Genomic DNA, 21979 nt, shown 5'->3' with positions numbered 1-21979 from the left:
GGATTCATCTCTTCCAGTGACGGTACAGCCGTTAAAAGCCATCTATTAAAGATTTATTTTATGATATATTAAAAAGGGTTTACATATATATGTAGGTATGAATAAAATACACAATATCAGTTTTTTCCTTAATTTACTGAAATTACCTTTTTTTCAGATTATTTAATTTCAAAGCAGTTTTTATTAACCGAAAATTGGCTGCAGTGGATAAATGGTAATTTATATTTATGATGGCATAAAAAATCTTTTAAAAAAACTACAAAATGATGACAAAAAAAGAGATTTAGTTGAATAGAAGGCGGCCTTAAAGCTGCTGTGTTCTAACTGTGGCACAGAGTCGGACCTCCTTCCCTCTCAGAAAGTTGGGTCCGATCAGCACGTCCTGCTCAGAGCGGTCAGGCTTTTCGTTTTAACGAGTGATTCTCCGGGTCTGATCCGACCCGTTCCCCATCTCACCCAGGGACGGACATGCTGACGGAGCACCCGCTGCTGTCCGAGCCGTCCTCTGTCAGCTTTTACAACTGGATGTCCAACGCCGTGGGGAACCGGAGCGGAGCCGCTGCCCAGGAGTCCCCGGTCCACCGGGCCCAGACAGGTGAGGACGGCTGGTGGGAGTTCCTACATGACATCATCCTGTGAGCAGGCAGCAGGTCAAAAACGAGGCTCGTTGGCTGTTAATTTTAGAACTAGTGACTCGGTTCTGCAGACGGATCCTGGGTTCCGGTTTATTCACTTACCTTTTCAGATTTAAAGAATCTGATTTTTCAAAAATCAAAGACATGACGAGCAAAATAAAACGGATTAAAAAAATCTGGGAAAATAAGCACAGATTGAACTGAGTGAAATAATCTGTAGGAGCAGGAAGACTTCTTAAAATCATGATAAACATTCTCCAAACAAAAATTCTTACAAAATTATTCTGCTTATTCTGAATCTAACAGAATATGTTCTTGATTAGTTTATCAAACTCAAAACACTCTAAAGACTTTTTGGCTAAATCTTAGACTGTTTGACTTGGTTAGATGAATGATTTTAGCAGCAACAGGCTACAAAAAAAACATTATAAAAACACTTTATAAAGACAAAGCATCATTTCATGTACAGGTTTCCTTTTTGTACATAAATCCTTCCCTTCTGAGGCTTTGTGAAAGTAAATCTGTGTTTTGCATGGTCCTATATTGTGTCACAAACCTAATAAAAATTATGTATCAGTTGAATAATGGAGAAGTACGGAAGAGGATTAGGGCCAGTGGAAAAAAAAAGGTAACTGGTTTTTAAATTTTATATCAGTTTAGTGTGGGGAAAAAAGTCAGAATGCTGAGAAAAAAGTCAGAATTCTGACTTTTTTTCTCTGAATTCTGACTTTAATCTCAGAATTCTGACTGAATTCTGAGATTAAAGTCAGAATTCTTTTTTCAGACTTTTTTCCTTTTGTTAAACTGAAATAAAGTTTAAAAATCAGTTAACTTTTTTTTCCAGTGGCCCTAATCCTCTTCCATAGAGAAGATATTAGTCAGCTTTATATTTTTAAAAAAATATAAAAACTATTTTCTGAGAATGTGTTTATTGAAGAGCAACTATGCAAATGAACAGACATGTAGAAAAAGTCGACTATATTCTATTATTTTCCATTTGAATCCCAGATTGTTCGTTCTTCTTTGCCTTTTCTATAAAGTGCTTTAAATCAGTCCTAGCTGTCTTTATCCATGCTGGCTCAGATCCTGATGATTGATAAAGGACTCGTCACCATAATCTCTACCTCACTGCCTGACTGATCACTAACTCCTTCGCCTATATCACTGTAGCAGAGGCCACAAATCCTGGAGCCCCAAAGCCATTAATTTTGGCGATGCCGATTGGTCGAATATTTATTAGTTTTCTCTAGCAAAGATATACAATTGGTTATTTCACTTCACTTGAGGGGGGCTTTGAATGAGCGCCCAAGAAGAGAAATGATCCGTTCTGTCGGTGGAAATGTTCCCTTGAATGAGTTAATTTGTAGAAGTTTTGTTTTAATAACTCATATTACATGTAGCGCTTTTAAAATCTATATATATTATGACTTTTCCCCTCCATATCTAGGGAGGGCAGCGCCCCCTATGGGCCAGCTGCCACTGCCCTGGGATGAGACGATAGAGTTGTTGTTTTTTCTTATTTTAAATCTATGACTTTCCTCCTGCTTTATGAAGTCCTGCTAAATGCTTCTACAAGTTGATCTAATAAGCCTATAGACTCCAATCATCCGTCCTGATCTGTTTTGATCCAGTCTGAGACTAAATAGAACCTCTGGACCAGGTGCAGTGAGCTGACAAAAGCAGATGTGGCGCCATCTGCTGGCAGGACTGCTGAACTTTACTCAGAGGATCGGGGTTAAATGAACTGCTAACATCAGTAGCCTCATTAGCATGATTAGGACATGTTCTCACATGCAGGCCAGTTAACATGTGAGCCCCCCCCCCCCCCCCCCCCCCCCCCACACCCAACCCCCCCTAATAAAAACCTATTCAATAAATCTAACATTATCAATATTAATTTGCATAATAAACCTTCATTTCTTTTAAATAATCATCAGGTTTATGTTTTTATTATTAATAGATTATACTAATTGAAAATTTATACTAATGAATGTTTCTATTTAAAATAAATTTCGTTTGAATTGCATGAAGTAAATTTATGTATTTTAAATGAATTCACAAGTTGGGATTAATTTTGAGTAAATATACTTAACTTCTCCTAAATATGTAAACCCAACAGCTTCTTATTTTAAATCAATAAGCTTTGTTCAATTAATATACAATCCCTTCATTGTTCCACAACGGGGAATTTTGTGATGTCACAGCAGCAGCATCAAAATTATTACAGTACACTTGGTTAAACAAATGTGGTATTTAAAAGTGTTTAAAAATAACAGAATAAGTGGCGGAATTAAAAAAATTACATTCTCTACAGTTTTTTTCACAAATATAAAACTGCATCTGGAGAATAAATAACCAATGTTTACAGTAATGGATATTTAAAATAGCAGCAACATCAGAAAAGTGAACAACTGATTGAGGTTGCTGGGAACAGTGGTGGTTCTAGAGTCTTCCAGCTGCTGGGAGGAAGGATCTGTGATAACGCTCCCTGGTGCATTTATGGTAACGAATCGTGTAAGGTTTATTTAAAGTAGGAGTAGGACTAATGCATTGAAACTAAAATAAATGGTCCCCACTACAGTGAGAAATCAATGAATAACCCCAACCAATCACAAAAGACGGTCCATTGTACACGATTGGTTCCTGGTATCCAAAGCGGGGCGGAGCTTCAGCAGCTCCAGTAGTCTGTTTCATCCTTCCTGGAATCAAACATCTTTTCGCTCGTTTTAACATTTGATCTTCGCCTTTCTCCTCTGGGCGTTCCACACCTGCTCACCTCCATTGCTCCAGCTCGCTGACTAATTGTATCCATGAGCAGCAACACAAACGCTGCATCAGCAGGACGCCGTAAAACAAATGCCATCAGAAGGAATATCTGGCTTATAAATGAAAAAATGTTTTAAAGTGTTTATGTACCATTAAAGCTGCAGCCTGGCCTGCTGGGAACACTGGAGATGATCTGATCTGTCCCCCCCCCCCCCTCTGTCCTCAGCTGGGATGTGCAACCTGCCCACCATCCCCTCCGCCTCAGACTTCAACACGGTGCTGTCCAGCGACCAGAACACGCTGGACGGCACACATTCCCAGCACTCCCAGCACAGCACCAGCCAGGAGGACATCATGGACATCGAGGAGGGGAACCAGTGTCCTGCTGCCGTCCAGCTGGCTGACGCTCAGGTGATCCCTCACTTCCTCTCTCCAGATATCAGATCCTGACATACTGAGAATTCAGATAATTTTCCTTGTTTCCAGGTTGTTTTCAAACCGCTGCTGAGCTACACGGGTATCCAGGCCCAGGACGCCACCCCACTCAGCTACAAGATGTATTTCGGAGAACATCTGTCCTTTTCTGGCAACCTGGACTGTCTGAGAGCCGACATTGTGGACTCCGATACGTCCAAAGAGCGGAAAAACAAGCGATCCAGGAGGTAGAATAAAGACACAATGTTTACTAATAAAACCTAACATTAAAAAAGGAGGTATAGCAGAGGTTTGAAACGCACAGACGGAAATTAAAATGCCACCAAACCAACCTTATTTATCAATTAACCATATTAGCAAAGGCAGAGAAAATAATCCGATCAGATAAACAAAAAACGCAGAGGCCGTTTCTCAATATGTGTACTTGTGCGTTCTCATGTGCTCGTGAAACATAATCAGCTCTAGTGCTGTTCCAATTCACAACAGCAGCAGACTGAGAGCGGACCCCACGTGTTCTCGTCCTTTCCTCTTTACCTGACTGAGTGACAGCTGTCCCAGCATGCACTGCTGCAGCAGCTTCCAGGTTAGCGCTCACAGAGCAAGTTAAGTTAAAAGTTCTCTTTTCTGTTGCTGTTGTTCAATAAAAGTACGTTTTTAGATCATTTGAGGCGAAAATATTATACTTTAAGGGTCACTATCTCCCATTTACTTTTTTAGTGCGTAATTAAAAATAAAGCTCAGATGTTGAGAGAACTATGGCTGGAACTAACGATTATTTAACAAATCTATCAGTTAATAATCGACAAAAGTTCCCTAAAGTAGACTTTTTATGAAATTAAACCAGGCGAAACTAAAACTTTTCCACTTGAGAAGTTCTGGATAGCTAGAGCATATTGACAGATATTTCTTTTTTTTTTTATCTTAAATGCAAAATGTACATATATTTATATATATATATATTATATATATATATATATATATATATATATATATATATTAGTGCTGTCAATCAATAAAAAAATTTTAATCGCGATTAATCGCATCAATGCCTAAGTTAACTCGCGATTAATCGCAATTTAATCACACATTTTTTTTCTGATTGAAAATCATTTAAATACTCTCGATGACATACAAAAAATACATACAGGCTAGGTTTGTGCCAATGTTCTTTTTTTTTTATGAAAACAGGTCACAGACACTGATTTATGCCATAGAAACATATGGCAAGAAGATGGGGAGGCATGTAGCAAAAAATAACAAATATGTAGCCAAAAAAAAGGCCCTAAAAACAGGCTGATGTAAAAGACAGTCTTTACAGTCAATACAGACTTTTGAACAAAGACAAGCATTTTACCTTACTGCTATAAAATGTAGTAGAGTTAACATTAGATGTTAATTAACCAAGGTAATAATGAACAATTTTCAATCAATACATCAAAATCTATAGACCGACATCACTAGATGGAGGTAGTCTATGCTCTAGAAAGTTACTTTTCAGCCTCTTAACAAAAATGAGAACACACACACACCCACACACCCACCCACACACACACACACAAACACACCATACTGACCTGTGGCGTACACAGACAGCAAGAGTGCTGTAGCAGATTCCATTTCACCTCAGTAATCTGTTTTTTTCAGCGTATTTCCGGTTGCTACTAGTTACCAGACACTCAACTTGTTTGTTGGTGGTGGGGCTTAAAGAAAAGGCACTAGCGCCACCCAGTGTATGAGCGTCTTTTTTCCTTGAGGAGCTCCGCTCTCGAAGCCTATGGGACATGCATAGACTAGGGGAAAATAGCCCCGCCTTCCCGCAGGCTGCAGCGGGATGTACTTGGAAAATTGTACCATAAAACCACATAGCGTTAATCTCATGTTAAAAAAATTATCGCCATTAAAATGGCCTCGCGTTAACGCGATAACGCGATAATTTTGACAGCACTAATATATATATATATATATATATATTATTATTTTTTTTTTTTTCTTTTTTTTTTTTTTTCTTTTTCAATATTGGTATAATTCCTGCTCCGAGTGGGTCGCTCTGTCAGCTAAAGGCAGGTTTTAGAGTCTCTATACTCCAGTTAACGATTAATTACTACATTAGTTGACAGTTATTACAATAATCGATTAATCTGATTAATTGTTTGCGCCCTAGAAAGGCTCATGGCAACCAGCGGAGCTCCGAGGCTAACAGCAGCCAGGGCTAACGCTAGCAAGTCTGCAGCAGCCAGGGCTAACGCTAGCAAGTCTGCAGCAGCCAGGGCTAACGTTAGCCCGTCTGCAGCAGCCAGGGCTAACGTTAGCAAGTCTGCAGCAGCCAGGGCTAACGTTAGCAAGTCTGCAGCAGCCAGGGCTAACGTTAGCAAGTCTGCAGCAGCCAGGGCTAACGTTAGCAAGTCTGCAGCAGCCAGGGCTAACGTTAGCAAGTCTGCAGCAGCCAGGGCTAACGTTAGCAAGTCTGCAGCAGCCAGGGCTAACGCTAGCAAGTCTGCAGCAGCCAGGGCTAACGTTAGCCCGTCTACAGCAGCCAGGGCTAACGTTAGCAAGTCTGCAGCAGCCAGGGCTAACGTTAGCAAGTCTGCAGCAGCCAGGGCTAACGTTAGCCCGTCTGCAGCAGCCAGGGCTAACGTTAGCAAGTCTACAGCAGCCAGGGCTAACGTTAGCAAGTCTGCAGCAGCCAGGGCTAACGTTAGCCCGTCTGCAGCAGCCAGGGCTAACGTTAGCAAGTCTACAGCAGCCAGGGCTAACGTTAGCCCGTCTGCAGCAGCCAGGGCTAACGTTAGCAAGTCTGCAGCAGCCAGGGCTAACGTTAGCAAGTCTGCAGCAGCCAGGGCTAACGTTAGCCCGTCTGCAGCAGCCAGGGCTAATGTTAGCAAGTCTGCAGCAGCCCTCTCTCTGCATAGCCTTGTGTGAAGTACTGCTGGCTATGATGGCGAGTTTTTTGTTTTATTTGGCAAAATGTTAATCCGGCTAAGTTAACACTAAATGCCTCAATGCTCAGTTACGATTTTTGTTTTGTAAAATCAGATTTTTTTTTTTGCGTTGCCGTTCACATTTCCAAATATATGCGACTTGTATGTGATCTCCTGCGTAAACTGCATTCATACAGCTTAAGTGTCCCGCATGCGCAGTAGAGGACGAAATTACGTCACAAGCAAGCGTGCTCTGTGTTTACGGAAGTAAACATGCATCACGCGATCTTTCCCAACTTTAAAAATACAATCTTTTCAAGATGGTTAAACAAAGATACAGCTCTCCGCTTTATAATCCGACAAGGTTGTTTTTTTTTCTTGCCGCTTCTGCGTCAAAAGACAAAGAATAGTGACTTTTGTCGGGTATTAATGGCGTTCAGGTTGGATGAATGCGACCTGGCAGGTCGCATTTAAAAAGATCAGATACATATCGGATTCAGCTCAACCGAGCCAAGTGTTCTGGGTCGCACTGGAAAAAATCAGATCTGTGATGTTCAGACTGTCATAAGGTCAGATTCAGGTCGCCACGTGGGCAAAAAAAACGGATTTGTGTGACTTCAGCCCACGGTGTGAACGTAGCCTCTGATTTGTGTTTATCTGACTTTTAATCATTATTCCCCATTAAATGAAAAATTCATAATTTATTATTAACTAGAGACTATTAATAACAGGAGGTGAAATGTAGCTTTGAATGTGGTGATGTCATCAGTACGCTTCTGTTCAAATCAACCCAGATTTATTCTGCGTGCTCCTGTTCTCCCCCAGTCGAGACTTTCCTGTGTTCTAGTCAATAACGGATTTGGTGAGAACACGAGTCCGTGCTCAGGTTCTTGTGAATTGAGAAACCAAAATAAAGTTGTTTAAAAGAATTTTGAACTCAAACCGACGTCGCTGATGTGAACAGAAATGAATTCCAGGCGTTTCTCCACCTCTGGACTCTAGAACCGGTTCTGAAGTTTTGCCTCTGTGGTTCTGTGTTCAGACAGGGCACGGTCAACCTCCCCCCCCTGGAGTTCAAGCCCGCTCTGTTGATCGAGACCTTCAGTGTGAACGCCGTGGTGATGGAGAAGTCCACCAGCTGCCCTCAGGGCCCCACGGCGGCTCCGCTCTCCTTCCACGACCTCAACCGCCGCCACTACAACACCTTCCACTGCGACTTCACCACCGCCTGCCAGGCCATCAGCCAGCGCGTGGACATGGCGCTGGTCCGCCTCATCCACCAGTTCAGCACCATGATCGACGACATCAAAGCCACGCAGACCGACATCAAGCTGAGCCGCTACACCGCCGGCTCCACCTCCCCGACGCCGACCTTCAAGGCCCGGCCGTACCGACACATCCTGTCCTCGGACTTCAGCCGGAGCTCCCGGGGCAGCCTGAACGGAGCGGGCCGCGGCGGGACCCAGACGCTGAAAGGAAGGAGAGCGGGCGGAGGAGGCGGGGCGCCGCCTAACGGACCTCCGTCAGGCATGGACACGTTGGGGAGGCGGGAGCCACGGGGGCGGAGCTCCCTCGGTCGCTCAGAGCGCCGCACCTCTAAGGTAGAAACATCACGGCCGCCTGAAGTTTTGTCATGTGTATGGAGAGAAATGAGTTCCAGTAATATTTAAAGTAAAAAAGATTTTTCATTTTGAAGTACATTTTAAAAGTGGGGAAAAAAAAGATTTTCAGTTTTAATCCTCATGCAAAATTTCAGCCAGTATTTCCACAGTTTGCTGTTGTAAGATTTTATGTTTTTTCTTCCAGATTTTATTTTTCTCATAGTTTTATTCAGATTTTATTGTTTGTTTATCCATATTTGTTTTCACTTTTTTTGAAGACTGAGTTTTACCAATTACATAGTTTTCAGATTGCAGTTTATTGATCCAACCCTCTACTCAGCTGGGCGGAGCTTCTTTTCCATTGGTCTGCTGGTCGACCAATAGAAATGAGGCTGCACAGCGTGACGTTAACATCAGCATCTATTCGTCAGGGCACAGAACATCCAGAGGTGTAGAGGCTGAAATCTGTGAAACAAAGCTTAGAAAATTAAACTCCTCACTTCCCCTAAAAAAAGAAAACAAAATCTGAGAAATGACATCAACAAAAAGATAAAAAACTATAAAAATAGAGCTGGAACTGTTGTGTAAACTTTATGAATAATTCTCAAACCCCAAGAGAGTTTGCAGAAATTCACCGTCAGAACCCGAAGTTTATTGGAAGCCTTTCAAAGTAAAAGCGAAATAAAAATGAAAGCTAGTATACCTGAAATATTTTACATTCCTGGGTTTATTTCCTTGGTCTTTACAATGTAAGAATTTTGTCTTTCCATGTGTTTAATAATTTATATATATAAAATCTAATTCCAGTTCAACTGGATAAAAAAAAGGAACATGATGTCAGAATAACAAAATTAACTCAGTATTTTATAAAAACATCTCTAATGTTGTTTGCAAGTATGATATTATATATTCTTTATTCTTTGTTTTTGCTGTTCCTCTTTTTGCTGTTGGGCCACATAGATTTGCCTTTAAATCTAACTTCTGTCACACCTTGACAGTTTATCCAGCGTATGCCTGACGTCCCAGAATCCTCTAAAACGCTGGAATACGCTGAACTTTCTATGTATTTTTTTCAGTTTTTGGCGTATAGAGTATTCATAACGAGTCCAGACCTAATGTCCAATGACAGCCTAACTTATGCTTAACCTACGGCAGCGTAATGAATACGAAGAATCAGTTAAAGCTGCTCCCCTCAGACGTATCTGCACCCAGAGGCGCCCAACCTGCATAAAAAGATGTTTTGATCACAGTATTAACCTAGCTGCTGTTTACCACCCGTCCCAAAATAAAAAGAATAAACCTCCCAATGGGAAATTCCATTGGGAACCTACTAGGGGTGTAAATCACATCCATCATTGCGATTCGATTCAGTATCGATTTCCTGGCCCAACGATTCGATTATTTTCGATACTCAAGAATACACCATGATTCGATTCGATTAATCTGATAAATTTTTTTTCATTATTATTACTTTTTTTACACCTTACAGGCTAAACAAAGTTTCAAGTTTGAAATAAATCAATGAAAGCTGTAATATCGTTATGCATTTTTTAGAAACAGCAGCAAATAACAGAAGTAGAAAAGTTGCATCAAAAAATACTGCAAAAATATTTAGGGATGCACGATATAATCGGCCCCCTATCGGTATCGGCCTTAAAACTGAATATCGGACATCGGCCACCCCACCGATATTTAACCTGATATTTGATCAGCTTCTGAGTTTCTAAAGTTAAAAAAAAAAAAAAAAAAAAATACTACTTCTTCTTCTTCCTCAAAAGCTTCTTTCTTACAGACTTAAAAACTTCTAAAAACGAGGGAAAAATATTGATACATTAAAATATCCCAATATCTTCCTATGCTGATATATTGCCATTTAAAAACACCATATCAATCTCTTTTACTAATGAAATATTGCTATATGTCATCGTTATGCTACGAAATCCCCCGAAAGTTCACGAAATGTTGCCATGTTTTTATATGTTGATATATTGACGCCGTATCGATCTATTTTACCAACAAAATCTCACAAGAATTTGCAAAATATCATGAGAGTTTGTAACAGAACGATGAAATTTCACCAGATTGTGAAAGTAAAATAGATCGATACCGCGTTTTTAAAAATCTATTTGATATCAGCATATGAAAATATATTTGAGTATATTATTTTTCAAAGTGTCAGAAATGGATAACAAAACTGCTATTTTCAATGACTACTTATTTTTGTCCAGCTTTAACATCGGTATCGATATCGGTTATCGGCTACATGAGTTTTAAAATATCGGCATATCGGATATCGGCCAAAATCCCAATATTGTGCATCCCTAAAAATACTGCAGAAAATCAGTGCAATGAGTTCAATGCAATACCTCGGCTCCAGACGTCCTGCCCCCTCCACAGACGCTCCGCTGCTCTTCTACCAAATTGTAGCTGACCGCAGACAGCGCCGCAGACAGGAGGCCGGCTTGTTTTGTTTTTATGACCGAAATTGCAGAAAACAACTCGTGAAGTTTGACCCGCTAGAAGAGCGAGGTGCGCGAGAACGCTGGGACCCTTTTTCCACCTGGATCTCCGCTCTTTTTGGCCCTCATGTCCCTCCGTCGTCGGACTGAACTCGCCCCCACTTCCTCGCCGCCTCGGCCGTATCTAGACCCACAGCGTGTAGCGCAGACCACGCTTCAATACTGAGCATAATTTAAAAATGTCTGCATCAAGCTCACTGCAACACACTGCTGTAAGAGTATAACCAGGAAGGCAGGTAGGAGGGCAAAATAAGTTTAACGCCACCGCAGCACGGGAGGGAGAATTACATCCAGGAGCAAATGGATAAAAATAAAAAAAAACATGATTCGATTCTCTTGCGGACGTGTCGATGCATCGGATCGTCGGCTGTTGGATCGATGCATCGATACAAAACGATTATTATTTACACCCCTAGAACCTACCAGCACTAAGTTGCTAACTGGTAAGCGAGATGCTTCCGAGAAGCCAGCTACAACCAAATTTGCTTGCGAACCTTCCGCCAAAACAATCCCGCCCCCTTGATAAACAACCAATCACATTCACTTTATTCAGTCATGTAAAGTCGGGCACCACTCTGGAGAATTCAGAAATGCAACGGTTGGAACGGCCGCTTCCGTTCAACTTTAAATGAAAGAATTAGCAGGCTATTTCCTGTGTTGTTGCACATACGGTCATCGCATTCCCTAACATTGGAACAAAGTTCTCCCCATAATCAGCTGAGGAATGAGTTTTTTTCTCCCGCAGGTGTCCAGGAAGGGCTCTCGCGACGTGGCCGACCACATGCCAATCCAGATGGACGACTCGGACTCCATCACGGTGTCGGAGCAGAGCGAGCCGTCGGCAGAGTGCTGGCAGAACATGTACAAGCTGCTCAACTTCTACTCCCTCATCTCTGATCCCACCGGCATCCTGGAGAAGAGCTCCCCAGAGAACTGCCTATCAGGTGGAAACCCGCCCCCCCGCCAGCCCACAGCTTCAAGCCGTGTTAGATGCTGATCTTTACAAACCTATAATCTGTTGTTTTGGTTTGTTTTTCTTGCATCACGTCCTGCAGAAGGTGGCCGGCGTCCCTCCGAGCCGCTGTGTAAAGTCATCTATGAAAACGAGCAGCAGGAGCCCGCCACGCCCAACAAGCCGGCCGGCGGGCGGCGGCGCAGCCTGGTGAGCAGCGAGCCTCACCACGTCACGCTGATTGTGTTCGGCATCGGCATGGTGAACCGCACGCATCTGGAGGCCGACATCGGCGGGCTGACCATGGAGGCGGAGCTGAAGAAGATCCACGGCTCCTTCACCCTGAAGGAGAAGATGAAGGGTGGGGCTACAGAAGCGTCGCTGCCATGCAGAGCGCCCCCTGGAGGACAGGAGGTTTGATGCCATGTCTTTTTGTGCCGTCTGCGCAGACATCCTTCACCAGAAGATGACAGAGACATGTGCTTCGGCTCACATCGGAGGAGTAAACATCGTCCTGCTGGAGGGGATAACGCCCGACATCCAGTACGTAGTCCCGCCTCCAAGCTGCTGTCATCACTTTAACTGTTAATGAAGTGTAGTTAAGGAGGGTTAATAAGTGTGATTATACATTAGAGATGGTCTGATATCGTCTAATTAACTGATCGGACATCAGATGAACGACGTCGATCCAGTTACTTCAGTTTTTATCAAAATCAAACAGCATTCTAGAAACTGCAGCTCTATTTTTGCCCTGGTTGCATCATCAGGCAGAGCAGCTGGTGAGGATTTCTGTTTGTGATCCTTCCTGTAACGATGCTGATGTCAGGCCTGATGCGTGGCGCCCATGGCTGCCATGTTTGGTTCATTCATTCACCTCTGGTATGGATCAGCACCAGGCGTCGGTATCGATGCTATTTTAGTATTTATTATATCCATTTGATCATGTGTTTAAATCTGCTTTAAGGTAAATTAGTTTGAAATTAACATTTAATTTAAATGATCATTTCTTAAACATGAAGAAATGAAAAATGTTTCACTTTTTTTTCAACACTGAAAAGCCAAAATAATGATATGATTGGGAACCAATGATAAAAATAAACATCAGCTTTGAAAAAGCCAAATTTATTTGACATGCAGGATTTTCATGCATTTATCACAGATTTCTCTCCAAGCGTCTGAATAATTCAGGTTTTTATATCACACTCATGTTCTTAACCCGTTTATCAGATACGATTCTCCCGAAAGGTTAAAGGTTTTCGTTGCTGTTGTTTTAAATCTGCCGTCTGATCGGTCGTGGGCAGCTTTTCTATCTGCATAGCTCTATAACCTTCTCCTCTTGTCTTCCTTCCACTCTGCTTCCTCCTCCCACTAACTGCACAGACTGGAGGACTTTCCAACGTCTCCCACCAGCACGGCTAAGCAGGAATTTCTGTATGTGTGTCGGCCTTAGTGGAGCCATGACTGCATCCTTCGTTGGTTCACTTCTCAGGGTTCATTCTAGGGCTGCAACTGATGATTATTTTTCAAATCAATTAATCTGTTCACTATTTTTTCAATTAATAAATCAATAATCTGATAGCCAAAGCTTTCTTATAAAAGATTTTTTAACGAAATAAAACCAGTTGAAACTAAAACTTTTCCACTTGAGGACTTCTGGATTGAGGATTATTGACAGTGGAAAACAGATTTTTTTTATCTTAAATCCAAAATGTTTATATATTTTTTTTTTCTACCACCTTGGTATACAGTAGCAGCCATTCAACATTTCCCCACCTTCTTTGATGTGTCCTTGGATGGTCCCCTATAATTCTTTTTTTAAAGTCATAGGGAAGTCATATTTAAATGTCAAATCATTCTGGCTTAAACGTGTATATAAATGTATTCTTTATCCGACTGTCCCAGAATTTAGAAAATATTTATTTTAAAAATATTCTGTCTTAAAATCTGTGTTTTTTTCCGTTATCTTCTGCAGGCCAGTTAGTTCTACGTCAGCCTGAACACCTAAATTCGGCCAATCATATATCAACGATCATCTGTCAATCACATTTTCTAGGTCATGGCATCTTGATTCATATGTCGCAGCTAATATACGCAACGGTTGAAATCAGAATCCTTTCCTTTCCCATTGAGTTGCGTCCCAGTGTTCACGGGGATGGACGTCTGTGTCTTCGGCAGGCGTAGAGCTAACAGAACTGGCAGCGTTGCGAGGCAAGGGCTCAAACATGTACGGCTGGAAGCCTTCTACACCAAACCAAGCTTCTGCCGCCCTGGCGTCCTCTTCCACAACATCTTCGTCCCCGCTTTCCTCCTCTAAATAAAAAATGGATGACGGAGGAGACTCATCCACGACCTCCGACACTAAACTCTCCTCCTCTTGCATGTTTCCTCTGTCCATAGCGTTCCTTGACAGCGTCGTTTCTAAGTCCCCAGTTTAGTGCTACTTGGTCCCAATGGAATTTCCCATTGGGAACCTGCTAGCACTAAGATGCTAACTGGTTAGCAAGATGCTTCCAGACAAATCGGCCAAAACCAAAGTGCTTACGAACGTTCCACCACAACAATCCCCCTCGATAAATGACCGATCACATTCACTCCTGTAAAGTCGGGCACCACTTGGGAGAATTCAGAAATGCAACAACTGGAACGGCCGCTTCCCTACGACTTTAATTATCAATCTTTTTACTAAAATATTCTCTCTGTCATGATTTATGGACATTAAGATCTAAAGAGAAGCGCCATCTCCTGGTCAGAACCTGTAATTCATTGAAAGGGTGGAGTCCCTGTCAAACGCCAGCTGAATGGCCATTTTGAATGGCTGCTACTGTAATTCCTGCTATAAGTGGGTCGCTCCAGTTAAGGATTAATTGATTTATCAGATTAATTGTTTCAGCCCTAGTTCTGTCTGAATGAAAGCTGCTGATGGATGATCTTTGTAGAGTCTGTGATTCTGATCGTTTTATGTCTTTGGATCCATCTCATCACTCATCCTTTCCACAGTGCCGCTGCCATAATGAACGCTGTCCTGACTGCATGATGTTTCACATCATCCCACCTTCATCCTCGTGTCCACGCCTCCTCAGGATCAAAGTGTCCTTCCTGTCCTCACCTGTCCTCTCCTGTGTTTCAGAACCGTCGTCAAATGCACCATCGCCAAATCTCAGGCGCTGTACAGCGCCCAGCGCGGCCTGAAGACCAACAACGCCGCCGTCTTCAAGGTGGGCTCCATAATGATCAACATCCCCCAGCACCCGGCCACCCTGCACAGCATGATGGTGCGCAGCTCCCACCAGCTCTCCAAGCAGATCTCCGACCTCATCCGCCAGCCCTCCAACGCGTAGGTTTCCCCTCGGTTCTCTTCTTCTTTGCAGTTTGTTGCCATTTTAATTGACCTAAGCGCCGCAGCTTTCCCCTTTTCTAAATGGATCCTCACAGCGTCAGACCCACTGATCTGTATTTATTAGGCCAGGGGTGCTCAATACGTCGATCGCGATCTACCAGTCGATCGCCAAGGTACTATTGGTAGATCGCATGACAAAGTGAGGCGAGATTGTCATGAACTGACGCTATGCAAATAAAGTTGAATTGTTTTGAATAAAAAGTAGACGTCAGCCTATCAGCCAAACCGACACTTGATTGATACACAGGACAACCAATCAGATGACAACCAATCAGATGACAAGCTTGTTAACTTTGCTAATTTTTGCATCCTAATTTTTCGCTCGGTTATGAAAATGAGTGGGGAAGCTGGACCAAGTAAGAAGAAAAAAACGTATCACTTTCATACAGAATGGGAGGAGGACTTTTTTTTCACAATGACATTTTCAAAGTGCGTTTGTCTCATCTGCCAATCTACCCTCGCAATACCAAAGAAGGGAAATGTGGAGCGACATTTTCGGACTCTTCATGGAAAATACGACACTGAATTCCCACCGAAAAGCGAGCTGAGAAAGACAAAGGTGAAGGAGCTAAAATCCCAGTTGTTGGGACAGCAGTCATTTTTCACACAAGTTACTTCTAAAGCTAAAGCTGCTACAGAAGCATCGTTCCGAGTAAGTCACATCATCGTTAAAAACAAGAAGTCATTCCGAGATGGAGAGATGGTAAAAGAGGCATTCGTTGAAGCAGCGGACTCATTGTTCCGGGACTTTAAAAATAAAGCAGAAATCTTGTCTTCGATCAAAGCTCTCCAGCTGTCAAGGAGTACAGTTACACGGCGCTGTGAAGCCATGGCTGAGGACTTAACGCAGCAAATGTGGAAGGACATCGGAGATTGCGAGTGTTTCTCACTGCAGTTGGATGAATCTACGGATGTAAGTGACACAGCACAGATGTGCGTTTTTATTCGTATGGTGTTTAGTGATATGACTGCAAAGGAGGAACTGTTAACATTACTGCCCATGAAAGAAAAGACGCGAGGAGAGGACATATTTCTGTCGTTTAAAAACTTTATTGAGAAAACCCAGCTGCCGGTGTATAAATTGGTGTCTATCACCACAGATGGCGCACCTGCAAGGATTGGTCACTTGAATGGATTTATTGCCAAGTGTAGGCAGGACGATGCTTTCCCAGATTTTCTGAATTACCATTGCATAATCCACCAACAAGCATTATGCGCTAAAATGCTCAACATGAAAGAAATCATGGATGTCGCAACGAAAATTGCCTGTGCTATTCGAGCCCGGTCTCTTCAAAGACGGTTGTTCCGTGCACATCTGGAGCAGGCTGACTGCGACCACTCTGACTTGTTGCTACACACTGATGTGAGGTGGCTTAGCCGAGGGAAATTCCTGCAAAGATTTCGAGAGCTCTGCCCAGAGATTAAGGAGTTTCTCCGTGAAACTGGGCATGCAGAATACAAACAACTAAGTGACGGTGAATGGCTGTTAGACTTGGCATTTTTAACTGATCTGACAAACATGTTGAACGACCTCAATCTAGAGCTGCAAGGAAAAGACAAAACAGTGATCAATATGATCAGCTCAGTTAATGCTTTCAAACGCAAACTGCAACATCTGTCCTCAAAGCTGCAGCGTCATGATTTGGCAAACTTCCAGAACCTGGCGTCAGAGCTGGAGATGCAGGGGAAGGCCTGTGTGCAACTTGACAGTGAACGCTACACAGAACAGATTGACAGCTGTATGTCAGAGTTTGAAAAACGCTTTCAAGACTTTTCTTTGCTGGAGCCAGTTGCAACATTCATGTGTTTTCCTTTTCGGGAAGATGTGGAGATTGATTCACTCTCATCAAAAATTGCAACACTATTTCACCTGAACTCTTCTGGAGTGGAAGATGAGATATTCACACTACAAGCTGACATTGAGCTGAAGTCCAGAGCTCATGGACAATTCTGGAACTTACTAGCAGAGGGAAAGTATCCCAACATGAGGAAATGTGCTATTTCCTTGACTGCATTTTTCGGCTCCACTTATTTATGTGAGTCAGCCTTTTCCTACATGAAGATAATTAAGTCCAAGTACCGCTCCACTATGACTGATGAGCATTTGAAAATGTGCTTGAGGCTGGCTGTCAGCAGCTACTGTCCTGACTATATATCCTTGGCTGATTCAATTCAGTGCAAGTCATCAGAGTGAACTCAGAAAATGGCAAAGAATGTACATAGTTATGTTGTGTTGTTCAACATATGTGGTTATACATTAAAATAAGTTGTAAGAATCCTCAATATATTTTTCTCAATAAATATAATGGGTAGATCATTTTGACTTGGTCATTTCAAAAGTAGCTCCCATGCTGAAAAAGTGTGAGCACCCCTGTATTAGGCTCTGCTTAAGGATGAACGGCGCCCTCTGGTGAAACGTGATAGCAGTACAACACTAAAATAAGTTATTTCTAAGCGAACGTTATCAGTGGATCTGATAGAACAAATTTTAATTGAATAAACCATTACTCTTTAATTAATCATAAGGTGAAGTTTTGTTAAAATCCGTAATTTTAACCTTAGATCTCTGGATGATTTAATTTAACCAACTCTAAAGTAACCTGAGGTGATGTGATCTGACTGAGAACTAGTTTAAACAGAATGTGTAGGAACCTTGTTTCCAGGTGAGGCTTGAAGCCTCTGCTGTTTGTAATCCTGATGTTGCTCCAGTTTTTCTGCCTTCCCTTTATTTCTTGCTTCATGTGGAAATGATCTGCTTTGAAAACATTGGTCTCAGATGGGGGTTAAAGCCCCGCCCTATGATTTTCTCTGGCTTCACTGTTTGATCTCTTAAGTTTTGTTTTTCTGTTGTTGACCTTGTCTTATATCAGCCAACCTCACCGAGAGGACACGCCCACTCCCCAACCTTCAGACAAAGCCTCCAGCATCAACCAGACCCCCGTGGAGGCCAACGAGTTCCCACAGCTTCCTGAGGGACTGGAGAAGAAGCCCATCGTGCTCAAGTTCAGCGCCATCATGGACGGCATCACCATCGGTGCGGCGCTGCTGCCCTCGCTGAAGGCCGAGTACAAAATGGGTCCAGTGAAAAGCCACGGGATGACAGGTGGAGCTGCCCCCCAGGAACCCCGACGTCTCGCCTCTGTTCAACCACAGACTCCTGATGCCTTTCCTCCTCTTCTTTCAGGAGCCCAAACCAGTTTCACCTTCGAGCTGCCAAACCACAAGCTGTGCTTCCAGTCCAAAGTGTCCCCAGTGGACATGTCCACCATGTCTCCCTCGGCCAGCCTCACTTTGCCTCCCATCACCATGTCTGGGGAGTACATCATGGAGGACCACGAGAGCCACTCGGACCAGAGCTGGGCTCCGGACGACTTCCCCACCAAGCAGGGAAATTACCTGCAGGGAAACTACCTGCGATGCGTCGCCGAGGTGAGAAACGCAGTCGGACCCGGCGCCGCTTCCTCCTCAAGATCCTCCTGAAACCTCTGAACTGTTGGTTCTTCTTTCCGATGCACTGTCAGGTCTAAGCACCTAAAACATCATGCATACATACAGGGAAAGAAAGAAGGCACAGAGACAATTAATTTAGTTACTCGCGAGGAGAGTAGGAAGAGACTGCGGAGTTTACAATCTCCACCCCTCTCTGCAGTCTTCAGCTTTCTCCTTGCTATTTATTCAAGAAAAGGGGATGTCCCTAATTACACCAGCTGAGGTTTAACTAAAGGGAAAGGGAAACAAAAGGATCTTACTTTAAACCTCAGCACATAGGTTAAAACAAAGCATGTGGTTGTTTTACAATTGAATTGTTCCAAGAACACATGTTTAGAAGAAACATGTGATAGAGGATGTTCAGGTCTCCTTCACAACCCGTCCGTTGTATGACCTTAATCTGGAACAATCTTAAGCAAAAGTTAATAAAAGATGAATCACACATTATACATCATAATAATTCATTAGAACACAACCCATGAAACACAAACAGAGTATAAATAAAGTATTTCTAACATGCACAGATTGGCTCCTTCGAACACAACCTGACGACAGACCTGCTCAACCACCTGGTGTTTCTGCAGAAGGTCTTCATGAAGGAAGTGAATGAAGTCATCCAGAAGGTTTCAGGTAGGTGAACTTCGGGCTTTTATTCTGAAACATTCTAGATAGAAGTTTACATCCTGTCTCCACAAGCAGGGAGGATTTAGACTCTAACCCCCAGATTCCACATCCTCCGCCCCGCTCACATAAGTCCTGCCTCACTTGTGGAGCCTCATTTCCACTACCCATTTGAAACTGTGCTGAGATCAGTCCGAGCACGGTAACCAAGGTAACTGGGTGTAAATGGTACGCAGAACTGAACCAGACCGTGCCAGACACAACCGAACCGCGGGAACATGGTACTAGTTCATCAGTAGGGCTAGGTTCTCAGAGAACAAAGAGCGCATGAACAGAACGCCTCATCTCCTTATAGGCAGCAGTAGCAGCTCAACAACAACTGCTGCTTACCTTATCAAGGCCGCACTTTAAAAATGAAATTGTCTAGAAAGATGTTCTAAACTAAATTTCTTTTTGTTTACACTTGTGTATACAAAATGACAAAATAAACCTGTCTAAGCCTCCGTAATCCTGATATTTCAGACATTCATAAAAATCCTAGCTTCCCTACCGTGCCACATGATTTCCAGGGATTATTCTGCTGAGCAGTGTGATGAATCATAACTCCTGTCATTTCCTGTGTCCCTGATTAGACTCGTTTGTGGTATCCACTTCCTAAAAGCCGACTCTGTTAAGTAAATTAACCAGAGGCTGCCTTCTTTGCCTGACTTTCTGTAAACAAAAAATTGTTACAATTATAACCAAAATTCCTGAAATGTTACCGGCGCCACCATCTAGGTTTGTAGTTGGCCACTAGGAGGCGAGGAACCGCGCTAGCCTGATGTGTAAACGGTCGTAAAGAACTGAACTCGGCACGGGTCGGTTTTCAGAGGGTAGTGGAAAGGAGAGCTGCTCCACATCCACCTCCACTCCTCCATGTGTCACCGTCCGCATACGTCTTCTCCATCCGTCACTGTCAAAATACGTAGACGAGCTATTTTTTGCTCGGCTCCAGTCCGTCGGAAGCCGACCAGGTCCAGATCAGCAATTGTAATCATACCAAACAGGAAAAAGAACGCCAAGAAGATCCAGTTTGTCAACTTAAAATATGGTAACCACCGCTCTGTAACTACAAATCAAAGCATAATTCTTATATATTCCCAAAAACTAAGACCGTTTAAATTATTGGATGCAAATTAATGGTACTTCAACATACCTGGAAACAGATTTCTCATCTCCAACAAAATATTTATTTTATACCGAGAGGCTTAAGTTTCTTGAAATCCAGTCACAACCATTCCAAAAAAGTTAAACGATCCACTGGCCTTTTGTTTCGCTTCCCATCTAGGAAGCTTTTTTCAATTCAAAACGTCAGAATTAGCGTTGAGTTTGAAGCTTCATAGAGTAGCTCAACACCTTGTTTTGGCTTATAATATATCATTAGGTGGGTGGGACAGCACTCTAGCGCCCTCTATTGGCCAGCTGCCACAGTTATAGGATTTACTCCTATAACTGTGCTGCGGCGGTGACCCAGTTCCCCTCACAGAACCGGACCCGTCCCTCGGCTCCAGCACAGTATTGATAGTAATTGTCTGAACTCGCTGAGGCGGTTCGGTCTATCGGCTCGAGCGGCGCCTTCAGCATCTCTCCGTGTGTCTTCGCTGCAGGAGGCGAGCAGCCGATCCCGCTGTGGAACGAACACGACACCTCAACGGACGCCGACAAGCCCAAGATTCTGCTTTACTCACTCAGCCTCATGTTCAAGGTACGTCCTGTTCAGACACGCTGAGCGGCGGGGGGAGAGGAGCTCTGAGGTCTGAACCTCAGCTGCTGTTCTGTCAGATGAGCATACCCCATCAGACCAGCATACCCATAGTTAATACCTTTTTATCTCTTTAGTTTTATAGGAAAAATATACTTTAAACTACCTCAATGGCCGTGTATCCCTATAGTCATGTACAAAAAACTACTTAATTACTTAGTTTTGTGTTTTTATGAAGCTTATGGTGATGGCTTATGGTTTTTTTTGTACATGACTAAATGGATACACGCCCGTTGAGGTATTTTAAAGTTTGTTTTTCGTACAAAACTAAAGGGATAAACAGGACTAGCATATGCTTATCTGACGTCTTCCGCATGCGTACTGACTATGGGTGTGTTGGTCTGAGGGGGTATGCTGGTCTGGCAGAACACCGCCTCACTGAAGAATGACTCGTTTTCAGGGAATCCAGATGACGGCCACTACGCCGTCGATGCGGGCCGTGCGCTTCGAGACGGGCCTGATCGAGCTGGAGCTGTCCAACAGGATCCAGTGCAAGACACAGCCGGGGGGCAGCAGAAGTTACCTCAAGCTCTTCGGCAAATGCCAGGTGGACCTGAACCTGGCCCTGGGACAGATCGTCAAGCATCAGGTGAGGCAGGTGACGGCGGCCTCCATTCCGAGGCCGTATTGGCAGCCATTTTCATTCTTCCTCTGTCCTTCCAGGTGTACGAAGAAGCCGGGTCAGACTTCCATCAGGTGGCGTACTTCAGGACCCGGATCGGTCTGCGAAACGCCCTGCAGGAGGAAATAAGCTGCTCGTCAGACAAGGAGGCTGTGCTGATAACCCTCAACAGGCCCATCGTTTTCGCGCAGCCGGTGGCGTTCGACCGAGGTTAGCTTCTGTT

At 43.3% G+C, this 21979-nt stretch overlaps 1 protein-coding gene across 1 annotated transcript in view; it reads left to right on the top strand.

Moving 5' to 3' along the window:
* The window catches only part of LOC119797835 (transmembrane protein KIAA1109 homolog), a 77744-nt gene that overhangs the window by 11707 nt on the left and 44058 nt on the right, over positions 1 to 21979 (top strand). The window contains exons 15-29 of the mRNA XM_038307060.1: positions 461 to 595; positions 3628 to 3812; positions 3888 to 4063; positions 7797 to 8355; positions 11620 to 11818; positions 11930 to 12187; positions 12276 to 12369; positions 13207 to 13257; positions 14954 to 15160; positions 18094 to 18326; positions 18408 to 18652; positions 19237 to 19342; positions 20980 to 21077; positions 21535 to 21723; positions 21798 to 21966. Coding sequence (XP_038162988.1) covers positions 461 to 595; positions 3628 to 3812; positions 3888 to 4063; positions 7797 to 8355; positions 11620 to 11818; positions 11930 to 12187; positions 12276 to 12369; positions 13207 to 13257; positions 14954 to 15160; positions 18094 to 18326; positions 18408 to 18652; positions 19237 to 19342; positions 20980 to 21077; positions 21535 to 21723; positions 21798 to 21966 — 2904 coding nt within the window. The remainder of the gene's footprint in view (positions 1 to 460; positions 596 to 3627; positions 3813 to 3887; positions 4064 to 7796; positions 8356 to 11619; positions 11819 to 11929; positions 12188 to 12275; positions 12370 to 13206; positions 13258 to 14953; positions 15161 to 18093; positions 18327 to 18407; positions 18653 to 19236; positions 19343 to 20979; positions 21078 to 21534; positions 21724 to 21797; positions 21967 to 21979) is intronic.

The sequence above is a fragment of the Cyprinodon tularosa genome, unplaced genomic scaffold (genome assembly GCF_016077235.1).
Source record: "Cyprinodon tularosa strain WSP-4 unplaced genomic scaffold, ASM1607723v1 ctg6, whole genome shotgun sequence".
NCBI lineage: Eukaryota > Metazoa > Chordata > Actinopteri > Cyprinodontiformes > Cyprinodontidae > Cyprinodon > Cyprinodon tularosa.
This window is presented reverse-complemented; position numbering and strand designations above follow the sequence as displayed.